At 34.0% G+C, this 19,946-nt stretch overlaps 1 protein-coding gene across 1 annotated transcript; it reads right to left on the bottom strand.

The window, feature by feature from the left end:
* Window positions 1–7,758: 7,758 nt before the first annotated feature.
* On the bottom strand, window positions 7,759–8,965 carry LOC148861928 (non-specific lipid transfer protein GPI-anchored 7-like). The gene is made up of 3 exons (XM_088985985.1): window positions 8,554–8,965; window positions 8,305–8,349; window positions 7,759–8,003 (listed from the first exon to the last, which is right to left on the bottom strand). Exons 1-3 carry the CDS (start codon window positions 8,873–8,875, stop codon window positions 7,909–7,911), a joined length of 462 nt encoding a protein of 153 aa, XP_088842111.1. The 5' UTR covers window positions 8,876–8,965; the 3' UTR covers window positions 7,759–7,908.
* Window positions 8,966–19,946: the final 10,981 nt, after the last annotated feature.

The following is a 19,946-nucleotide window of genomic DNA, read 5'->3' as shown; positions in this document are numbered from 1 at the left end:
AACCATACTTTTATGATTCCTTGTGACATTTCTTTTCTTTTGTAACACTATCCATTATTAAGAAAAGAAGACCTTTATATTTTTTTTTATCATAAAAAATAAAAAAATAGGACCATTCAAGCAAGAGGAAAACTTAGGCTCACATGGATCAATATCAAATATACTTCCATTTATAATGGGTTCTTTAATATTTGAATTTTAATCTTATTCGTCAGAATTAGAGAAAACTTGTATTGGAAATGGAAATGAATGCCATTAACAAGTTATACTAAATCTAATCAGAATATTTTATATTATTTTTAAAATGAACCCAAAAACTTAATATTAAACGTTATAAATAAAATTAATTGAAAATAACTTTTAAGACTTGAACTTTAAATTCTTTAATAAATATACAACATAGAAAGTGGATTTACCGATAGATGGATGGATGGATGAAAAAAACAATTGTAAATGTTAAAATATTATTGGTGAGTTTAACAGCTTTTCAGTTAATATACAACATTCAAACTAACATAAGAAACAAAATTTAGAGTAGAGGAGTTAAGAATAGCTGTTTCGTTAAAGAAACGTTGGAAATACCATTTTGTCATTTTCTTTTTCAAACATAAGAGAACAAAATGATCAAATCCTGAACTGGCTATGCATGGAAGAGTTATCATTGTTAACTGAATAATAGAAGAGAATCCCTCTTCCCTTTTCTTTAAAATACTAGTGGTGGTGCACGTTTATGTTTCAATTGGTGTTCACGGTCCACTTCAGTGCAATTTAGAGAAAATCTCAGACCAAATTGGTAAATTACCGTTTGAGAATTTTCTAAATCAAACCAAACTGTTTTGGTATGGAAACCAAATTAAACCGTTTTATCATAGTTTAGTGCGGTTTCTAATATGGTTTGGAGATTTTGGATCATTCTATGATATTTTGGGCTTAACCCAATTAGAAAGCCCAAATAGCTCCCCTAAAAAGTAAAGCTTAAAAGCTTTTATTTATTATTTTATTATAAAATAAAGCATTCATTATATATTTATAATTTTATGTATTCCATTTAGATATATTATATATAATATTTATATATCATATATTCGTATTATATATATATAATTTTGGTTTACAGTTTACGGTTTGGTTCAGTTTATAAAATTAAATAAACCAAATCAAAACTGTAAATCGTAATTTGAAAAATTCTCAAACTGAACCAAACCATTTATAGGTATAAAGCAAACCAAACCACAAACTCAGTTTGGTTCGATTCAGTTTTGCGATTTAAACTGTATAATGAACACCCCTAGCTAGTCAAATAACATATTTGAATTGAAGTGATTTAAAAAAAAAAAAAAGTGATTTTCAAGTACCAAAAAAATAATACACAAAAACAACCCGATAATGATAATAATGACTAAATTCACTATGAATTTATAATCCAACTTTAGCCTTACAATCATTATTTGAACAGTAATCAATCAAAGCTACTAAGCTAGCAAGTGAATATAACGAAAATGACTCAGCAGCACCACCTAACAATTGAGCATGAACAAAAAAACACAAATGGAAAACGTAAGTTCAAATATTTTCGATCATTCTCTAATTTAAACTCCTTTTCATTACAAAAAATAATTAAACTCCTCTTCTTGTTTTCTTGTTTGATCTATAAATTTAATAACTGTGTTTCTTCCATCCGAAAGCATTCCTTAAAGAATGGCCCAAAACGACCATGTCAAAACAGAAATAGTAGTCTTTCCAAAGCTATTTAAAAGTGAAGAGTCGAACCACTATCTCAGTTGCAAGTTATAGGGTTGTATAATCACCTTTCTCTTCACATAAATTGCTATACACCCAAAACAAATTAACCAAAAAAATAAGCATAAAAGAGAAACCAAAAGATAGTGCAAGTTAAATCAAAATTTAGAATTTTAGACAAAATAAAAAAATAATAAACTAACTACTTTGTTGAGTTAACTCTTATTTTGGATTCTAAATTGATTGTGTATCCAAATAAAACGAAATAGCATTCAAATCCTATAACATACTACACTCCTATTTAGGTTCAAATTTGGAGGATTTTTATAAATATGATCACATTTTTATTAAAAATGGGGAGATACATCCATTCAACTTATTAAGTTTATCAGATTTCATTTAATATCATGAAAACAATCCAGAGCCATGTGAGAGTTGTTCAGCCCAAGGTTTTTAAAACCGACTTGGACAGCGAACCGGTCAAGGGTCTGGTTCCCAGGTCGAACGGTCTAACCTTCGAAACGAACAAACGACCCGTTTTGACAAAAAATAAAGAAAAATATGAAAATAAAAACTGGCCAAACCATTGAACGGTTCGAGCAATTCAACTGCCCGGGTTAGCAGCCAAATCTATGGTTTTGGGGGAAATAACGGTTCTATGGTAAAACAGAGCCGATCACTTGACATATTCCTGGTTTTTTCGGTCTGATAACCATGGTTCAGCCATATTTATTTGGTAAAAATTTAACCAACATTATGACTACCTTAATAAGGTAACCATTACGTGGAGAATTTGGATGTCCACGTATTCATCTTTTTAGGGCACTTGTTTCTCTTGTATATAAGGGTAAAATAGAAACCTTGAATTTGCTAAATTGGTTGTCAACCCATTCAAAGTTGTATTATTAATAGGGGCAGATTTGTAAATACAAATCAGGGTATTCTACAAAAAAAATGATCATTTTCTTATTTTTAAAATTTTTATATAATGGGGTATATGTTAGTTTAGCTATTTTGTATTATTAATAAGGGTAAATTTGAAAATAAAAATCAAGGTGTTCAAGGAAGAGCCATTGATCATTCTCATTTTTAATAATGAAATAATGAGATAATGAGATGAGATAATAAATTTGTATTATTAATATGGGTAAATTTGGAAATAAAAATAAGGGTATTCAACAACTAGCCATTAATCATTATCATTTTTAATAGTGGTAATAGAAAATAAGCAGAAAACTAAGAGAGAAGCTAAAAATTAAACTATTAGAGTTAAATATCACTCCAATCGGACCCGTTTGACCTATTTAAACAAATGGATCAATGGTTCAACCACTTATGGAGAACGAGTTTTAACCAATGTTTTAAAAAATGACCTAGAATCGGAACCGTTCTGGCCATTGGATTCCGGGTTGACGGTTCAACCATTCGTTCTAAATGAATGGCCTGTTCTAGCAAAATAAATTACAAATTTTAAAAATGATAACAAACCGTTGAATGGGTCGACAGTTCAACTGCCCAGGTCAACACTTCATTGGCCAATTCAACTTTTTTTTGCCAAGGACCGGGTTTGAGGTAAAATGGAACCTATTGCTTGAACGGTTGTTAGGCCGAACGGTCCAACCATCTGTCAACAGTTGTTTGAAAATCATGTTGATGTGATGAACTTAATAGGCACTGATTTATACGTTTCATATTTCCATCGAGGTAGAAAACTACCAAGTGTGCAAGCCAATAAGCCCAAGACCAAAACTCTAGCAAAAACTTGTGTATTAGAGAAAAAAACATAAACAACCAAAGGGTTATCACCAAGCATAGACTGAATCAATGTTTTAAAAACCAAATCTATAGGCTAGACCAATGTTTTTGAATCGTCGTTGACCCAGACGGTCAGACCGTTTGGCTTAGAAATCGTCCGAACAATTGGTTCCATTTCACCCTAACCTGTTATTGGGTCAAAAGCCGTTGACTTCATCAAAAAACCGCTGACCTGGGCGGTGGAACTGTTGACTTGTTCAACCCGACCAGTAGTTCGCAATATAAAGTTGCAGAGAGAACTGAGATGATTCAGATTTGAGATCTAGTCTGAGACACGAACTTAGATCTGGGATCTTGCACAAAGAGAAGAAGAAGAAGAAGAAGAAGAAGAAGAAGAAGAAGAAGAAGAAGAAGAAGACTTTCTTCTATAGGTGTTTTAGAGAAATCGATCTCAGATCTGAGATCCAAGAACTCAGATATCAGATCTGTATTTGTTGTTGCTGTCGTCGCCACTATCGTCGCTGGTGAGCATCCAATCATCCTCATCTTCTTCCTTCTTCTTCCCTCCTCTCCTTCCCTCCTCTCCTTCCTTCTTCTTCTTTCTTTTTTCTTTCTCAGAGAACAATCTCCTTTCTCCTACTGCTTTCTGGCTTTCTCAGCTGACATCTCTTATGAGGTTTTCATATCAGGGCAAGTCTCATATAAACATTTGCCCTAATATGCAAATTGTCCGAACCGTTCGACCCGGAGGTTGAACCACTGACCCGAAAATCGATAGCTTGAACGGTTTCGTTTCCTGGTTAGTTTTTAAAACCTTGGGCTAGACTATTTTTGTCTCTTGGTCACGGGTTAATGGTTCAATCATTGGGCTTGGACAAGCCATACCATGTATATCTATAGTTTATATGTATGTGTGTGTATAAATATGGATTATATCAATTAAATAATAATGTATAATCATATTCTACATGATATGAGTATATATCATTTTTTTTTAATTTTATCTATACTACCTATAAAAGAGCGAATGCCTCTTCTTTTTGGAATTTTTATTGGACGTTTTTTACCCCATTTGTCTAAGCATACAATGGGTACAAAGAGGGTATATACGTTTTTTACTGTTATTTTAGAAATTGCCCACTTATAACCTTTTAGAAACTACCTCGGTGTTGGAACCGGATATGGTAAGTTGAATAGTTTTGTCTTAGAGAATTCTATCCATGAATTTTCAAAATACCTTAATTAATTTTTGGATAAATGAATTAAAAAAAGTGACCATGAATTGTACATAATTTTGTCTTATAGATACTGTCATGTGCAAATGCATGTACACATTTATTAGTAAATAAAAAAGATGAAAATTAAAATTTGATGCCAAATTGAGAGGGGGTGGGGGTAAAAAATAGTGTGGCAAGGTGTCTTTTGCCTCATTGGAACACATAAATCTCTAAAGGTTATCGAAAATAAAAAAAATCACAAAATCTAATAATTGAGCACATAGTAATGACATCTAAAAGTTTCAATGCATTTTATTGTGTAACCTATGATTGGGTTGAGCGGATTAATAGTTTATCCGCTTGAGTCTTGTGGGTCTTTTACCAGATCAACATTTTTTTTTGGCAATTTTGCAGGTTTTAAGAAAACTATACTTACAAAGGGGGCAGGTGATGATTCAAATAGTTCGACCATTTGGAGCGTCTCAGTCAACAACAAGTTGTAAACGTTGCGCTAATGTTGCTAAATATAAGTGCTTGATGTTAATCTAGACAACGAGAAAGTATGGCTTTCAACTGTTGGTATATTTCCAAAAGTAGGGGTATAAGTCAAGCAACCCAAGCCCAAACCAAACTAAAGGTGAAGCCCGATCTATCCAATCTAGGCCTAGCCCGCATTGAAATTTGATATACTCATGTTGAATTGAGATTCAAAGCAAACACGGATTGGTCAATAAATTTACACTAAAATTTGATATAAATGTATATTATTTACATGCATGTATGCATGTATACATAATTTACCAAGAAAACATATGCATGTGTATATGTATAGGGTTGGGCTTTGGCCTGATTCAAGTTAGGGATAATAGCATATAAGGGCAATTTTTGGGGTTTAATATCAATAAAACCAATATTTAAAAAAAATCAAAAATAGGTTATTTTTTTTTAAATAATATCAATAAAGGGCAAAAACACTATTCATTATCTTCTTCTTGCCATTTGTTCATTAGCGCTGCCGTCCGCCTCCGCCTCTGGCAACGTTGCCGGAGGTGGGTGGAGATAGAGGTGGCAGTGCATTGCTGGGTAGAGGAATGATCACCAGCGTCGTTGCCAGAGGCGGAGGCGAAAGCGGAGATGGGTGGAGGCGGCGGTGGTAGGCAAGTGAACAAAATGGCAAGAAGAAGATGATGAACAGTGTATTATTTTTAAGAAGTTAACATATTTTTTATTTTTTTTTAAATATTACTTTGATTGATATTAAACCCCAAAAGTTGCCCTTATATGCTATTACCCCTTCAAGTTACCTAAAGGGTGAGCCCAAGCCCAACCCAAACAACAAAAACCCAAAATTGTAGGCTCATGACTTATCAATGCATATAAATTTGTGGGTTACATCTACCCTGGGCCAAATTGAGCCCACCCAAGTTGCACCCCTGTCCAAAAGCAAATGCCATCCCTCTCAACGAGTCATATTTCTTTTTGTCAACTCTTTCAAGGAACCATACTTTAGTTACTCATGACGTTAGAAGTTGTTGGGGGTGGTTCTAGAAATGAGATTTTGATTTTAGTTTCTCTTTTTCCTTTGAATTTGGATGATACGAAAAAATGGAGCCAACCAAACACCTAGAGGAAAAAAGGGAAAATTATACTTTAGTACCCTGAACTTTGGGGGTAAAGTGAAGTTAGTACTTAAACTTTCAAAAAGTGTTAAGTTGGTCCCTGCCGTTAACCGATCGTTAGTTATTCGTTGAAAATGTCAAAACTACCATTCAAAAAAAGACACTATTCATTATTTATACCTTGAGGCTGAACCGGTTATCTCAAAGAAAAAAGAGAAAAAATATCAAATATGATGGAGAGAAACAATAACTGAAAGCAAAGAAATAACTATACAAGAATGTGTTTTAAATCTAAAGGTAGAAGACAATGATTAGCCTAGAACCTTAAACACTTCAACATGTTTAGTTTCAATGTATAAGACAATGAACAATGTCTTATTTTAAACGATAGTTTTGACATTTTCAATAATTGGTTAATAGGCAGGGACCAACTTAACACTTTTTAAAAATTTAAATACTGCAGTGACACATCAGGTAGTAACTTGACAGTACCCCAAAGTTAAGGGTATTAAAGTGAAAATTTCCAATAAAATGCTGCAACATGGTCGCATGTGACCCGAATCATATGATAACACATCAGCGTTTGAATTAAAAAAAAGAAAAGAAAAAATCAATTGATTTGTATTGGGGTCGCATACGACCACGACCACGACCACAGCAGGATTTTCCTCTCGAGCCACAACCGAGTAGCTAGATATAAAACCTAACTGCCGTAGCTTACTAAAATAACTATTGAAGTATTCACGGTTCAACCCAAGACCAGTAGACCAGTAGACCACTGCTGTAGCCTGCAGCTAGCTCATCCAATAAAAAACGCATTGTGGTCTTGATTTCTCATTTGGGCCCGCACGATACTGAGTTAATGAGTTATAAAATAAACTCAGTTGGACAGTTGTGTGCTCTTTACAACACAGTGAGTTGATTTACAAGGAAAGAATTCTGTGTATCACATCTTGCAATTTCTATGATTCCAACTCTAACTCATGCACCCCAAATAATTGAACCCCCCCAATCCACCCTGCCCTAAGCCCCTAACGAATATAGGCTGCCCCAATTTTCATATTTATTATAGACTTTGAGATTTGAAGGCAAAGGCTGATTGTAGGGGGTGTTCATGCTTCAATTAATCAGAATTTTTGGTTCCGTTTTTCGATTTTTTAGTTTTTGATAATCATCCCTGTCGGTGTAAATGGTCAACGACCAACGCGGTTGCGCTTTGTGGGCCTGGCTGTTTTGGGTTAGTCCGATTTTGGGCTGGGATGGATTGGTGTAATGGTGTTAAATATGAAATAATCCGATTTAACCAGTACTAATACCCACATGGTTTCTTATACAATTATATATTATATGCATACTTGCCAAGATGCTATAACATCTCCATGCATGATTGCAAGTTAGGCATTTAAATATTTGTGAAAGACAAAATATAATCATATATAAAATACTTATTTAAATCAATTGAATACAAGCACACGTGATAGAACACATCATACATATAAAAATACAAGCAAATAAGAAATTAAATCTGGCCGGCCGGGCATCCTAATCCTCTGAAATAAAATCTCTGCAATCCTCAATTAAAACACAAACATGGAGGTCCAAAGTAGAACCAAGCTAGTCATCCCGGTCCATGCCGTCTTGCTCACGCCATTGCCGTCGCTTCCCGGAACTCCTGTTTTATTCAAATTTTGGTTAGACAAGGAAGAGAATTTCTTAGAAGGGATGAAAATTTTGACTACGTAACTGATGAAATCTGAGCCAAGAGTCTAAATGAGATTTGACAATTAAATAATTGCAGTTAATTTTCAAAAGAGAAACACCAATCAACAAACCAACAAGTAGCAACTGTATATTGACAATTACGTAGATCGATACATTCTGGATCTAAAGTTGGTGACCAATCAAATATTTTAAAAACGAAGTAATTAAAAAAGGGAGTTGGTGAGCGGAACTCATGAAAGTGAGATTTGTACCTGGAGGAGGTGGAGGTGTGAGAGATGCAGGAGACGGAGCTTGAGCTGCAAAAATGGAAAGCAAATACATTAGCTATAATTAATGGCGTTAATTGTATAAAAAACAAAACACGTAACAAAACCCTGAAAACTGCATGGTTCAATTCCAAGAGCTCAGAAGCTCAGAGATCAAGCTCTTCACCTTTTTATCATGTTTTGAAGCAAACTGCTTTGGTTCCTAGCTAGTTTGAACAAAGAACTGGGGAATACCTTTGATGCAATCGCTGACTGTAGCATTGACACCACAGTACTTGGAAAGCTCAAGAAGTTGGGTGACGTTGAGTCCGAGACTCTGAGGGAAGTTGCTTTTGAGGAGGTTGCAAAGGCAGGACAATTGGGTCTGTACCATCTGCCGAATAGGTTGGCAGCACGTCTCAGGCGGTGTGGTCGAGTTTAGGAAATTAGCGCAAGGCAGCAATGGAGTCGCGCACGCCGTATCCTGTCCCTCTACCGCCTGCATTCCTCCGACCAACAGAATGGCAGCCACCGCCACCACCAACACACCCACATCACTCTTCCTGGAACAACTCATCTCTCTCTCTCTCTCTCTCTCTATGATTCTATCTATCTCATCTACCTCTCTGCTTCCTTATTTATAACTCCAGAACGATTGATGTATAACGAATTTGGAACCTTCTTCTCTAAGATTTTCACCTTCTGGCCGTGGAAAAGACGGCCATAGTCAATCTTGTTGGTTTATATTTCGGGACTCTTTCAAAGTTCAAACGTGGAAAGCAGTCACGGCAGGATTTTTTTATCCACCAGACTCGACAAACAGTGTGAGCCCCACCGCGTTCATCATTTTTGACTTTGCGATTTTCATCCAATGAATGAAATGATAAACACGGCATACACGACACCGTTACTCAGTGTGGACTTTCACAACGAATCATCACCTTCGAACGTAGTTCCGTTATACGATATATATACTGGGTTTTATAGAATCATATATAAAATTATAAGCAGGGCTGGGACTACTGGCTTACTGCATGTACAAGGCGTAAGATTCTTGATTTGTTTTTTATAACTGAAAGGATTAAATTATAAGAAGTAGGAAGGTTCTGTGTAAGATTCTTGATTGATTTCTTTTCATCATGGTTGCGACTTCCGAGCTGAAAAGCCTGAAACTAATTAAGGAAAATTGAGCTATGGTCACCCTTATTATTATTAGTTTTTTAAATTATGCCTTCTAATTATTTAGAACTTGATTTATTGTGTGGTTCATTATTAGGAAAGGACTAATTTTTACATGGTGCTGAAATCTGTGCTTGTCCAGCCCAAAACCAACCGACCCTGTCCAACCTATGGTTTCAGTGGGGCCAATCCAGGCTCATTTTTAAAAGTTGTACTTAATTATTTTTCTTTGTTATGGATGGGGCGTAAACCACCCTGATTGAACCAGAAGATAACGTGGATGATACCTGGTCAAGCTGTTCAACATGACGCCAATGTGGAGGACGATATGACGCACGATCATTCACCGCGGAAGATAACCAAAGCGAACGCCGTGGACCTTGAACAAGGAGGGCACGTGACGACCTTTTGACATGCTACGTGTCACGCGATTCACGCCAAGTGATTGTACAATGACACCCCCCATCCGGCGTTGATTGATATTTTTTTCGGTTTAAACGTTTTGTTTAATTTAAATGTTTTTTAATTTTATTATTTGGTTGGGTTTTACTTTAAACATTTTTTATTCTTTACCTCATATTAATACCCATTAAAGTGTGCCACATCAGCATTTGGTTTCAAGAAATGCTAAGGTATTGGGAGGAAACAAGCATTTGATGTTTCCTCAAATACCCTATGTACAAAAATCAAAGTGTTTCAGTTTTTCACCATTTATTTGATAAAAGCTGAAACCCAACATTTGTTTTATTTTGCTTCTTATGTAATAAATACCAACACCTATGCTTATGAAGTGCTGATGTGGCAGCACTTTTTCAATAAACTTCCATAGAACCAAACACAACCTAAGACCGATTCATCCTTATTAACTCGGCCTAACCGATTGTTTGATTCTATTTAATTACTAACATGAGCATTGGAGTGGTGCTCCCCAAGAAACCACCTTGAGGCTGGCTTCTAATTTCTGTCTTCATAGCGTCTGTTTGGAACCGTTGATGTTGCTCTAGAAAACGGTGCCACATCAGTGTCATGTAGGAAAAACGGTGCTCCAGGAAATAACTTTCTATTTGGAATTATTTTTTCATAGAAAACGGTGCTCCAAGCCACGCCTTGAAAATCGGGAAGGCATGGATAGGAGTAACGCCAAATTTGGCATTTCCTGGAGCTGTAGCTTGTTGTTGCCAATAGGGCAGTGATGTGACAATGGATAAAGGGTAGAAAGTGCATAAAACACTTCCAGCAGCATTGGTATCAAACAGAAAAAGTTGTTGTTGCCCCAGGAAACGTCCTACCTGGCAACAACGATTCAAAAAAAAAAAAAATTCATTGTTTTATGATAAAACAGTGTTCTAAGCCACACATCAGCAGATGCCAAACATATACATAGGTGGTCGGATCCACTTTAGCTCGTCAAATTTATCAAGACACTCGTATATTGCTCATCCCCCTTAACTCAAACAACGCCACTTCTTCTTTTGTATTAAGTTGAATGTAGACTTTATAAGGATCAGATCCATCTATAGTAGTATCTCTAGGGGTGTCAACGGTATTTGAAAATCCGATTTTGAATTTGATATTCAACATAATCGAATCGAATCTGAATATCTAATTGGTCGAATACGGATATTCTATTCTTACCAAATAGTTATTCAATCGAATTCGGATATGACCTGATTTGATTCGATAAATATTCGAATTCGACTGATTGTTTAATTCTTATATATAATATATAAAATATTTTATATAATTTATATATAATAATTAACTTATAAAAATAATTTATATATTTATATTCTTTATATCAATAAAATATTTATTTTATATATTTGCTAATTATTTAAAATAATTAATCGAATCAAATTGAATATTCAAATAATTTATATATTTATAAAAATATATAAATTAACTTATAAAAATAATTTATATATAATAATTAACTTATAAAAATAATTTATATATTTATATTCTTTATATCAATAAAATATTTATTTTATATATTTGCTAATTATTTAAAATAATTAATCGAATCAAATTGAATATTCAAATATTTAATCAGATTCAAATTTGGATATTAATTTTCAATATCCGCCGGATATTGAATCAAATTCGGATATCGGATTTTCTAATCGAATTTGAATTCAGATATTGACTGATCCTATTCGAATTCGATCCGTTTACACCCCTAATTATCTCAGCCAATTATAAAATCTCGGACCAAATCAGATTTAGTTTTAATCCACATCCATCTCACAATGATAAAAGTAAAAATATTAATTACTTTTAACTTATACATGTACAATAAATATATAAATGTTTGAAAAATCAATTTGGACGGTGTCTTTTTTGGAATGAAACCCACTTTGGTACATAACTTATATATATACAATAAATATATAGGATATCTTATTTCTTAGAAAACGGTGCCTTTTTTTTATTTGAAAACAATGTTGTTAGGTAGGACATTTTCTAGAGCAACAATAGCACTTTTTGTTGGGTACCAATGCTCCATATCTGTTTTCAGCATCGATACTCATTATTAAGGGTGTCAATGGACCGGTTTTGGATTAAACCCCATCTAGTCCAAAATCAATTTGGACAGACTAGATGGACCAACAAGACATATTAGATTGGATCAATTCGGTCCAAAATAATTATTAGATTGGATTGGGCCTGGTCCGTCCGTAATAAATTTATATTGGATTGGGTTGGATTAAACCAATATCTGGTCCATTGATATAAGATAAGAATATATGTGTCAATGGACCGGGTTTGGGTTGAAACCAATCTAAATCAAATTGAATTTGAATAGATTGGATGGTCCAGACATTGAATTGGATCAGTCCAAAATGGTCCAAAACATTCATTGGATTAGATTGGACCCAGGGGTGATCATTTTAGCCCGGCCCAGCCCAGCCCGGAAATTCTAGGATTGGGCCTAGGTTTTGTGTTCAGGCCCGGCCAAGGCCTGGGCCCTTATCAGGCCCACAAATTTTAGGGTCGGGCTTGGGCTAAATACTTCAAACCCGGCCCGACCCGCATATATTTAAACTTACACATTTTGTATTGAATGTATACAAGTTACTTTTCATTATATTATATATTTTATATATAAATATTATAGCATGACATGTATAATTTATGTTATATGTAATATTTTATATTATATAATGTATAAAATAAGTTTATATGCATGTTATGTCATTTAATATAAAATATTATAGATATGTAATGCTTTATATATATGAAAGACATTGGTCAAAAATCAGGCTTGCCCCAGCCTGGGCCCGTGTAGACCTGGGATAGGGCTTATATTTCAGGCCCGGAACCCGGACCGGGCCCGAGCCTAAGCTATAGCCATTATCATAAGTGCAAAACCTCGCTCGGCCCATGGTCACCCCTAACCTGGTCCATTTATAGTGGACTCACATTAGACTAAATCGGATTGGACCAAATCCAATCCAATCGACACCCCTACCCATTATAGGAAGTCCATGTCACTGCCACATCATGTCCTTGTTGGCAACAACGAGCTCCAATAGAGAAAACATCAAATTTGGCATTGCTCCAAACCATGTCTTCTCGATTTCCAAGGTTTGGCTTGGAACACTATTTTTTTATGGAAAAACGGTTCTAAACATATTGGTATTTTCTAGAGCACTGATTTTTCCAACGTGGCGCTAATGTGTCACTGTTTATCTGGAGCAACGACATCGATACCAGATAAACACTTAATTTACTTCATTTGTACTGCAAACAAACAAAATAAGATAAAATTTAAAACAAAAATAGGTCAGAATTTACACTCAAATCATTTGCACTATCATGGTTTTGCATCAGTGCAAATTTATTTGCATTGCAACCAAGCATATAAGCATCCTATTTCATTCAATCAAGAAGTTGATACAGAAAAAGGCCGACGAGGCCAATTAGAAAACCCAGGAACAATTTTTTCAAGAGAACAAAGTAAGACAATGGATGAAGGAGGATCAAAAAATATTCTGCAAAAGAAAACATACACATCTCCAATCCACCAATCCGCCACAGATTGTGAACGAAGCTGACAGAGGAGGAATCCAAAAGACTGTCATCACCGGAAACTCACCATGAGCAGCATCAACCGGAGAACCGCGAACGAAACTCACCATGAACAACAACTGCTGGAGAACCGCAAACTGACAGAGGAGGAAATCAAAAGACTGCCTTCGCCTGCGGACAACAAGCTTGAGCGAGAACCTCGAACAGAATCAAACCACGAACAGAGAAAACAAAACCTTGAGAAAACTTAAGAGAAAAACCTCAAAAAAGCTTGAGAGGAAAGCTTTCTCAAAACAGAGAGAGAGGGAAGAGGGAGAGAAACCAGAAGTTCGATTGTCACTAAACTTATCGAATTAATCTTTCATTTATGTATTTTTTTAATTATCAAAATCCAATCCAAATCACCATGTAATTTTTTTTATGCATTTATTAAAAAAAGAATCCATTTTCGAAAAAAAAAAAAGAATTCATCCGATTTTTTGAACATTAATGATTAAATACGTAATAAATATAGTATAGGAAATGTCGGAGTTTCCTCATATTTGCTTTCCTTTTCCAATTAGTTTTAGCCCAGCAAGGTCCGCTACAGGTCATAAAACCTTGGTCAAGTGGGGTTGTTACGATGAAAGGCCATATTTGGTTAAGAAAGTTGAGGGAAACTTCCTCTTTATTTCTCCTTAATTTGTTAAGACCTAACAACCTTCCGTCATCTCAAACCAAATACATTGTAGGGGTGAAGTTAGATTCTAAGCCCATCCTTTCTTTTATTCTTATTCTAACTCTAGAAAAACAAAATAATTTGACTAAACAAAGTCTTGGCTTTCACCACCTTGTAGTCTGTCTCTCGATATTGATGAAAGGGGTCATATCGATCAGTATTAAGTGGGTTCATAGATTTCTTTTCCCCCTAAGTGGGTTGAAGTTGTTCAAAGAGAAATCTGACGATCAGTATTAATTGAAAAGTTTATTGGGTTTTGAGAGTCAAGCGGCAGCACATGAAGATCCTTAAAATAGTTCATCCCATTTACCAGTTTTGTTATATTCCAAGGTGTTTGAATCTTATAGAACAACCTGATATAAATTCTTAAACCTAATATCAATCATCATTGTATATAGAAATAAGGCTCAGTTTAGAAAGAATATAAATATAAATATGTACAATATAAAATCATAAATATATATAAAATAATACAAAATATAAGGTTTTATGCTCTACATATTTATATTTATACTCCTTCCAAATAGAGTCTAAGAAAAAAAATCAACTGATGCTTGACATAGAGATCGAAGAGATGAAAAGGCATTTTGTTAGAGTGGTTTGTGATTCTTAAATCAGTAATTCTACTTTTTGAATATAAGGTATGTTTTGAGACACAATCATTGTTAATTTATATGATTTTTTTGAACTACGTGTAAATTGTTTATATAACATAATCTTTTAGGTTGAATAGTTGAAAAGGGGTGATTGAAAAAAAGGTGTGCGTTCAAACCATACCACCCACGATACAATTGGAATTTCCTTCTCACAACTCTTTAACCACACTCTACCGGCCTTGAATTGCAGCCACACATTCCCATCTTATATGTAAGATGTGACACTGCAGTGTAGTCCGGGTAGGTAGAGAAAGCGATAGATTAGCGAATTTGGTCTATTATTTGAAATGATCTGATTGAAATAATCATGCAAATGATAATTATATCCCAGAAGTCAGAACATACCTCATGGTCAAGGATCAAAATACCAATACACACTGATATAAAAATTGGGTGTTAATATGTATAAATACAATTCTAAAACCAGAAACCACTCTAAATTCCAAAAGAAAGTTTTTTTTCACCTGTTGTGTATTTAGAATCGGTTTAAAAAACAAAGCATTACTAGATAATGAAAATCATGATTTTCGAATTGCCGTAGTTGATTCGGATAGTCAGACTGTTCGGCCTGGGAATCGTCTAGGCAATCGGTTCTATTTTACCCCAAATCTGGTCCCTAGAAAAAAACCGTTGAATTAGTCAACAATCCGTTGACCCGGAAGGTCGAACCGTCAATCCGTTGATTTGTTCAATGGTTTTGACCGTTTTTTATTTTTTAATTTTTTTTGTCAGAATGGGCCATCCATTTGAACTAGACGGTCAAGCATCAACTTGGAAACCGGTGGCCATAACGGTTCTATTTCTAGGTTGTTTTTAAAACCATGCCAAAAATAGTTACTTCCCGATGCTTATTTTTATGAAACAATTTATGTAGACGTATGCTCTTTGGGAGGTTTTGCACCCTACATATTGGTATTTGTACTCCTTACTTGCAATCTAGAGCTAGAACCATTACATTGGGCATTCTTTTTTTTTTTGGTATTTGGTGCTATGCACCATTAATAACTTCCCCCTGACCCTTTTTTCCCAAAGTATTGGTTGTAGGATTTGATTCAGCATATACACCGGAACAAACCAACTTACACACTTGGTTGGTTACATTGGGCATTCTTTCCTTTGAAGATTCTATCAGCTTTATATCTTGACTACTTTAAAAAGTATGAATGGTCTTAAAAATACTTTTGGAATTTTCTAAGAACAAAATTTACCCCTATATATTTAAATTTATTGATAAAAAATGAGGGCAAATAAGATAATCGGTTCTTGGTATTAAATGAGTTGAAAAGATATACTTTAAAGATATTCAATACATTCAATTATCTCTCATTAAATCCAACATTAAAGTGATTAACTTGCATTCATATTCATTGAATCATATATTTAAGTCATTTTTGTTTCTTCCGATCATTAAGTTCTATTAATTAAATCCATACTTAATAAATTTATAATTCCAATAATATAAAAGCTTATACTTTTAAAACATACCTAGCAAAAATAGTGTTTTAATTTAGGTGGTGGTATGAAATTATATTATTTTTGGGTCAAATGGGTTAATATATGTTGCAACAATTAAATAATAGAATTAAAAAATAGATAAAATTAAAAAAAATAGAAATTAAAAAAATCAGAATATTTTTAACATATATATAATATATTAAACAATAATAAGTATGATAAATAAGAAATGTTTTTATTAATGATGGATATGGAATGTAAAATTTAAAACCAATTGGAAATAAAGATATTTTCATATTCTCCCTCATTAAATTCTATATTTAAGGTATATTTTTTTCATCATTAAATTCTTGTAATTAAATCCATAATATTAATTTTAATAGTATAAAAATAAATATTTTGAAAAGTAATTTGAAAACAAAATCATTTTCTTCCCTCCCGATGATGGGTAAGCAATTCAACCATTTGGGGTCAAATGGATTAATAAAGAATACCATAATTAAATAATAAGAAAGCTAAAATATAACTATGAAATGTAAGAAGTATTTTTATTATTGATGAAATGGAATGTCAAATTCAAAATCTACCTAGCAATGAAATGATGTCATAGTCAAATAATAATTTTTTTTAATAATAGAAAATACGAAGAATCACAAAAATTAAAAAAAAAAAGATAAGAGAAAATTTTGGCCACAAATCTAATGTTATATATTTATAAAAAATAAAACATTGGTATATCTAATATTTTGCATTCATTAAGTTTTATACATAAGGAATAATTTTATCAATTATAGAAATGTAATACAAAATTTAATGTCAACCTAGAAATCAAACAATTTTCATTTTTAAATGGTGGGTACGTTAGTGGTTTGAGTCAAATGATACCATAGACAAACAAAAAATAAGTGTGATAAATAAAAAATATTTTATATAATATAAATGAAATATATAATTTAAAGGAAAAATTATAGTCAAAGTCGATTGTACATCTAAAATTAGGTTGCAGACTGGTCCAAAAACCAACAAAGCTCTGACAACCAGCTCTACGTTTCAAATTATAAAAAACCATGCCATGTCATCGGAGGCTTATGTGGCTGTTGCTAACATGGGGCTCTTAGTCCATGTTGGACACAACAAAAAACGTATACCGAAAATAGGTTTTCAGTTTCTCTTCCACTCCCTTTGTATCTCGATATCCCTCTGTCTCACTCTCACAGTCATCTCTAGATCTCCCTCTCCCTCTGTCTCTTCCACTCTCTCATCTTCAACTTGTAGCCAAATCAAAACCTCCCCCCCCCCTCTCTATTATTCTCCCTCAATCTTTCTCATTCTCCTCCCTCACTCTCTCTCTTGGTCAATATCTCCTTCTCCCTCAATCTCTATTGTTCTCCAGTTGGTATAGAATTCATAGCCAAGAGCTTCTTGTGAATTTTTATCAAATTGGAGTAATAATTTTTGGACCATACCAAATTAGTCTCATGTTCTTTTATACGATATGATTAATACCATATAAGTGTGTAAGAAAATAAAAAAAAAAATGAGAGAAGGAACGAAAGAGAAATTGAGGGAGAATGAGAGATCAACCGAGAAAGAGAATGAGAGAGATTGAGGGAGGCAGATAGGTAGAGAGAGAATTAGAAAAATTGATATAGAGAGCATAAATACAAAAATCAAAAGACATTTTTATTTATTTTCAAATCACATAGTCGTTGAGCAGGTAAAGATGACTATGAATGAGAGAGTGTAGGGGGGGGGGGGGAGAGAGACTAAAAACCTTTTTTTTCCAATCACTCAACATTAAAGGGAAATTTCAATATAAGCTTTTTGTTGTGTCTAACATGGATTAAGAGTCCCAGGTTGGCAACAACCACATAAGCCTCCACTGACATGGTGAGGGATTTTATAATTTGACCAACTTGCAACCTAATTTTAAATGTACAACCAATTTTGACTATAATTTTTCCTAATTTAAAACTAATCCAAAAGCAAAGTTATTTTCTAATCTAGATGGTGGGTTAGTGATCCAACTTTTCAAAAAAAACTATAGTGTCATAATTGAATAATAAATATTTGAATTTAATTTTAATCATATTATTACTTTTGTTAATTTTCAATTTCTATCTTAACTATGATATATCTAAAATTCAAATTGTTAATATGAAGAAAAATTTCTCATGTACAACACGTGCTTAATTACTAGTATTATCAAAAGTCCCAAATGATTATTCTATCAACCTAAAGGAGGTATTAAATCAATTCCATTAGATGTATGGACAATAGGACAATTGATGAATTTGTGAAAAGTTAGAAATAATTTTTAGCAAGAACATACAAGGCACCAACGTACGATTAAGTTCCAATTGAAAGTGATGCCTTGAACGCCAAAATGGCTCACCGGAAAGCCTCAGCTCTATTTATGGCAGGTAGGGAAATTTTACTTCAATCTATCCTGCAATCTGCCCCTATGCATTGTATGAGCCTGTGGAGATATCCCAGTTTCCTCGAAAGACTTTAGCGAGTGTAGAAAGGATTCAAAGGGATTTCTGGTGGACCACTAAAGCTAGCTAGGGAAGGATCATATGGTGTTCTTGGGATGGGTTGTGTACCCCTAAACCGGCTTAGGTTAATGAAAATAGGCAACAAGATTCTCTTGAAGAGGTTTCTTATAAAAAATCGTAAATGGTGGGTAAAAATTTGGCCAGACCAGATCTACTCCTCACATAGAGTGCTTTTCTTTCGCCTCACATGCACATCGTACCATGTATTGGAAACATTTTCCGTAGTTATAAATTATTAGAAAATATGGGTATCTTTTCTCCTTTAGAATGAAAAGTACGATTTCCTAGCCTATTTTTGAAAATCTATGGCGTCCATCCCTAGGAATCTTTTTGAGGAGGTGAGGTTCTTAGTTTCTCCTGCCACGAGGTTTAATTTCCTCATCCCCTTGGATTAGGGATAAAGATGGGTTTATAGGATTTTCCCAACCCTTGATTAGGGAGATTCGATCCCTAAAATATCCGACCTGATGAGAGAGGATGGCTCATGGATCAGACCCCGATAGTAATTAGAATTTGTGAAACTCCCAATTGCCCAGTGGACCCTGATCCCCAGTGGGTCTGGACTAAGAGAAAAATGGGCATTTCTCTACCAAACAATCTTATCGGCTTGAGTGCAATAACTCTGGGAGGCCCTTTGAGCGTCCCACTATAGACTTGCTATAAATGGGTGCGGAAGTCAATGATTCTTAGGGCGCTTCAAGTTGGCTCTTTGGCGAGGTGTAGCTAATCTATTTCTTGTTAAGGCTTAGTTTGTAGAGTGTAAAACTTTATATTTTGTTTTATTTTTTTATATATTTATATTGTACATATTTTGTATTTGTGCTCTTTTCAAATTGAACCTACTTGTCCATTTGGTTGCCGCCACGATGATGAGAAAGGAAGAATATTCTCTTTAGATTTTTCTTTTTTCGCGTTAGATTTGAGAGAAACAAATGAGAAATGGGTTCACAAAAATAGGGATGTGGGGTCTCACCTAATAGGTGCAACCCCAGTGAGAAATGTAAACAATGAAAACCAAGTGGGAAGATTTTATATAAGGCGCCAATTCCT

The sequence above is a fragment of the Nelumbo lutea genome, chromosome 4, assembly GCF_056320005.1.
Source record: "Nelumbo lutea isolate HS-2025 chromosome 4, American lotus-T2T, whole genome shotgun sequence".
Classification (NCBI taxonomy): Eukaryota; Viridiplantae; Streptophyta; class Magnoliopsida; order Proteales; family Nelumbonaceae; genus Nelumbo; species Nelumbo lutea.
The sequence above is the reverse complement of the archived record's forward strand: the minus strand, read 5'-3'. Positions and strand labels throughout refer to the sequence as shown.

What these genes read in the sequence shown, in the direction of transcription:
- LOC148861928 (XM_088985985.1), bottom strand. Translation starts at nt 8,875, where the DNA reads ATGAGTTGTTCCAGGAAGAGTGATGTGGGTGTGTTGGTGGTGGCGGTG. An exon ending in AGTCAGCGATTGCATCAAAG is followed by an intron (nt 8,350 to 8,553) that starts GTATTCCCCAGT and finishes CCATTTTTGCAG; the next exon opens with CTCAAGCTCCGTCTCCTGCA. An exon ending in CACACCTCCACCTCCTCCAG is followed by an intron (nt 8,004 to 8,304) that starts GTACAAATCTCA and finishes TGAATAAAACAG; the next exon opens with GAGTTCCGGGAAGCGACGGC.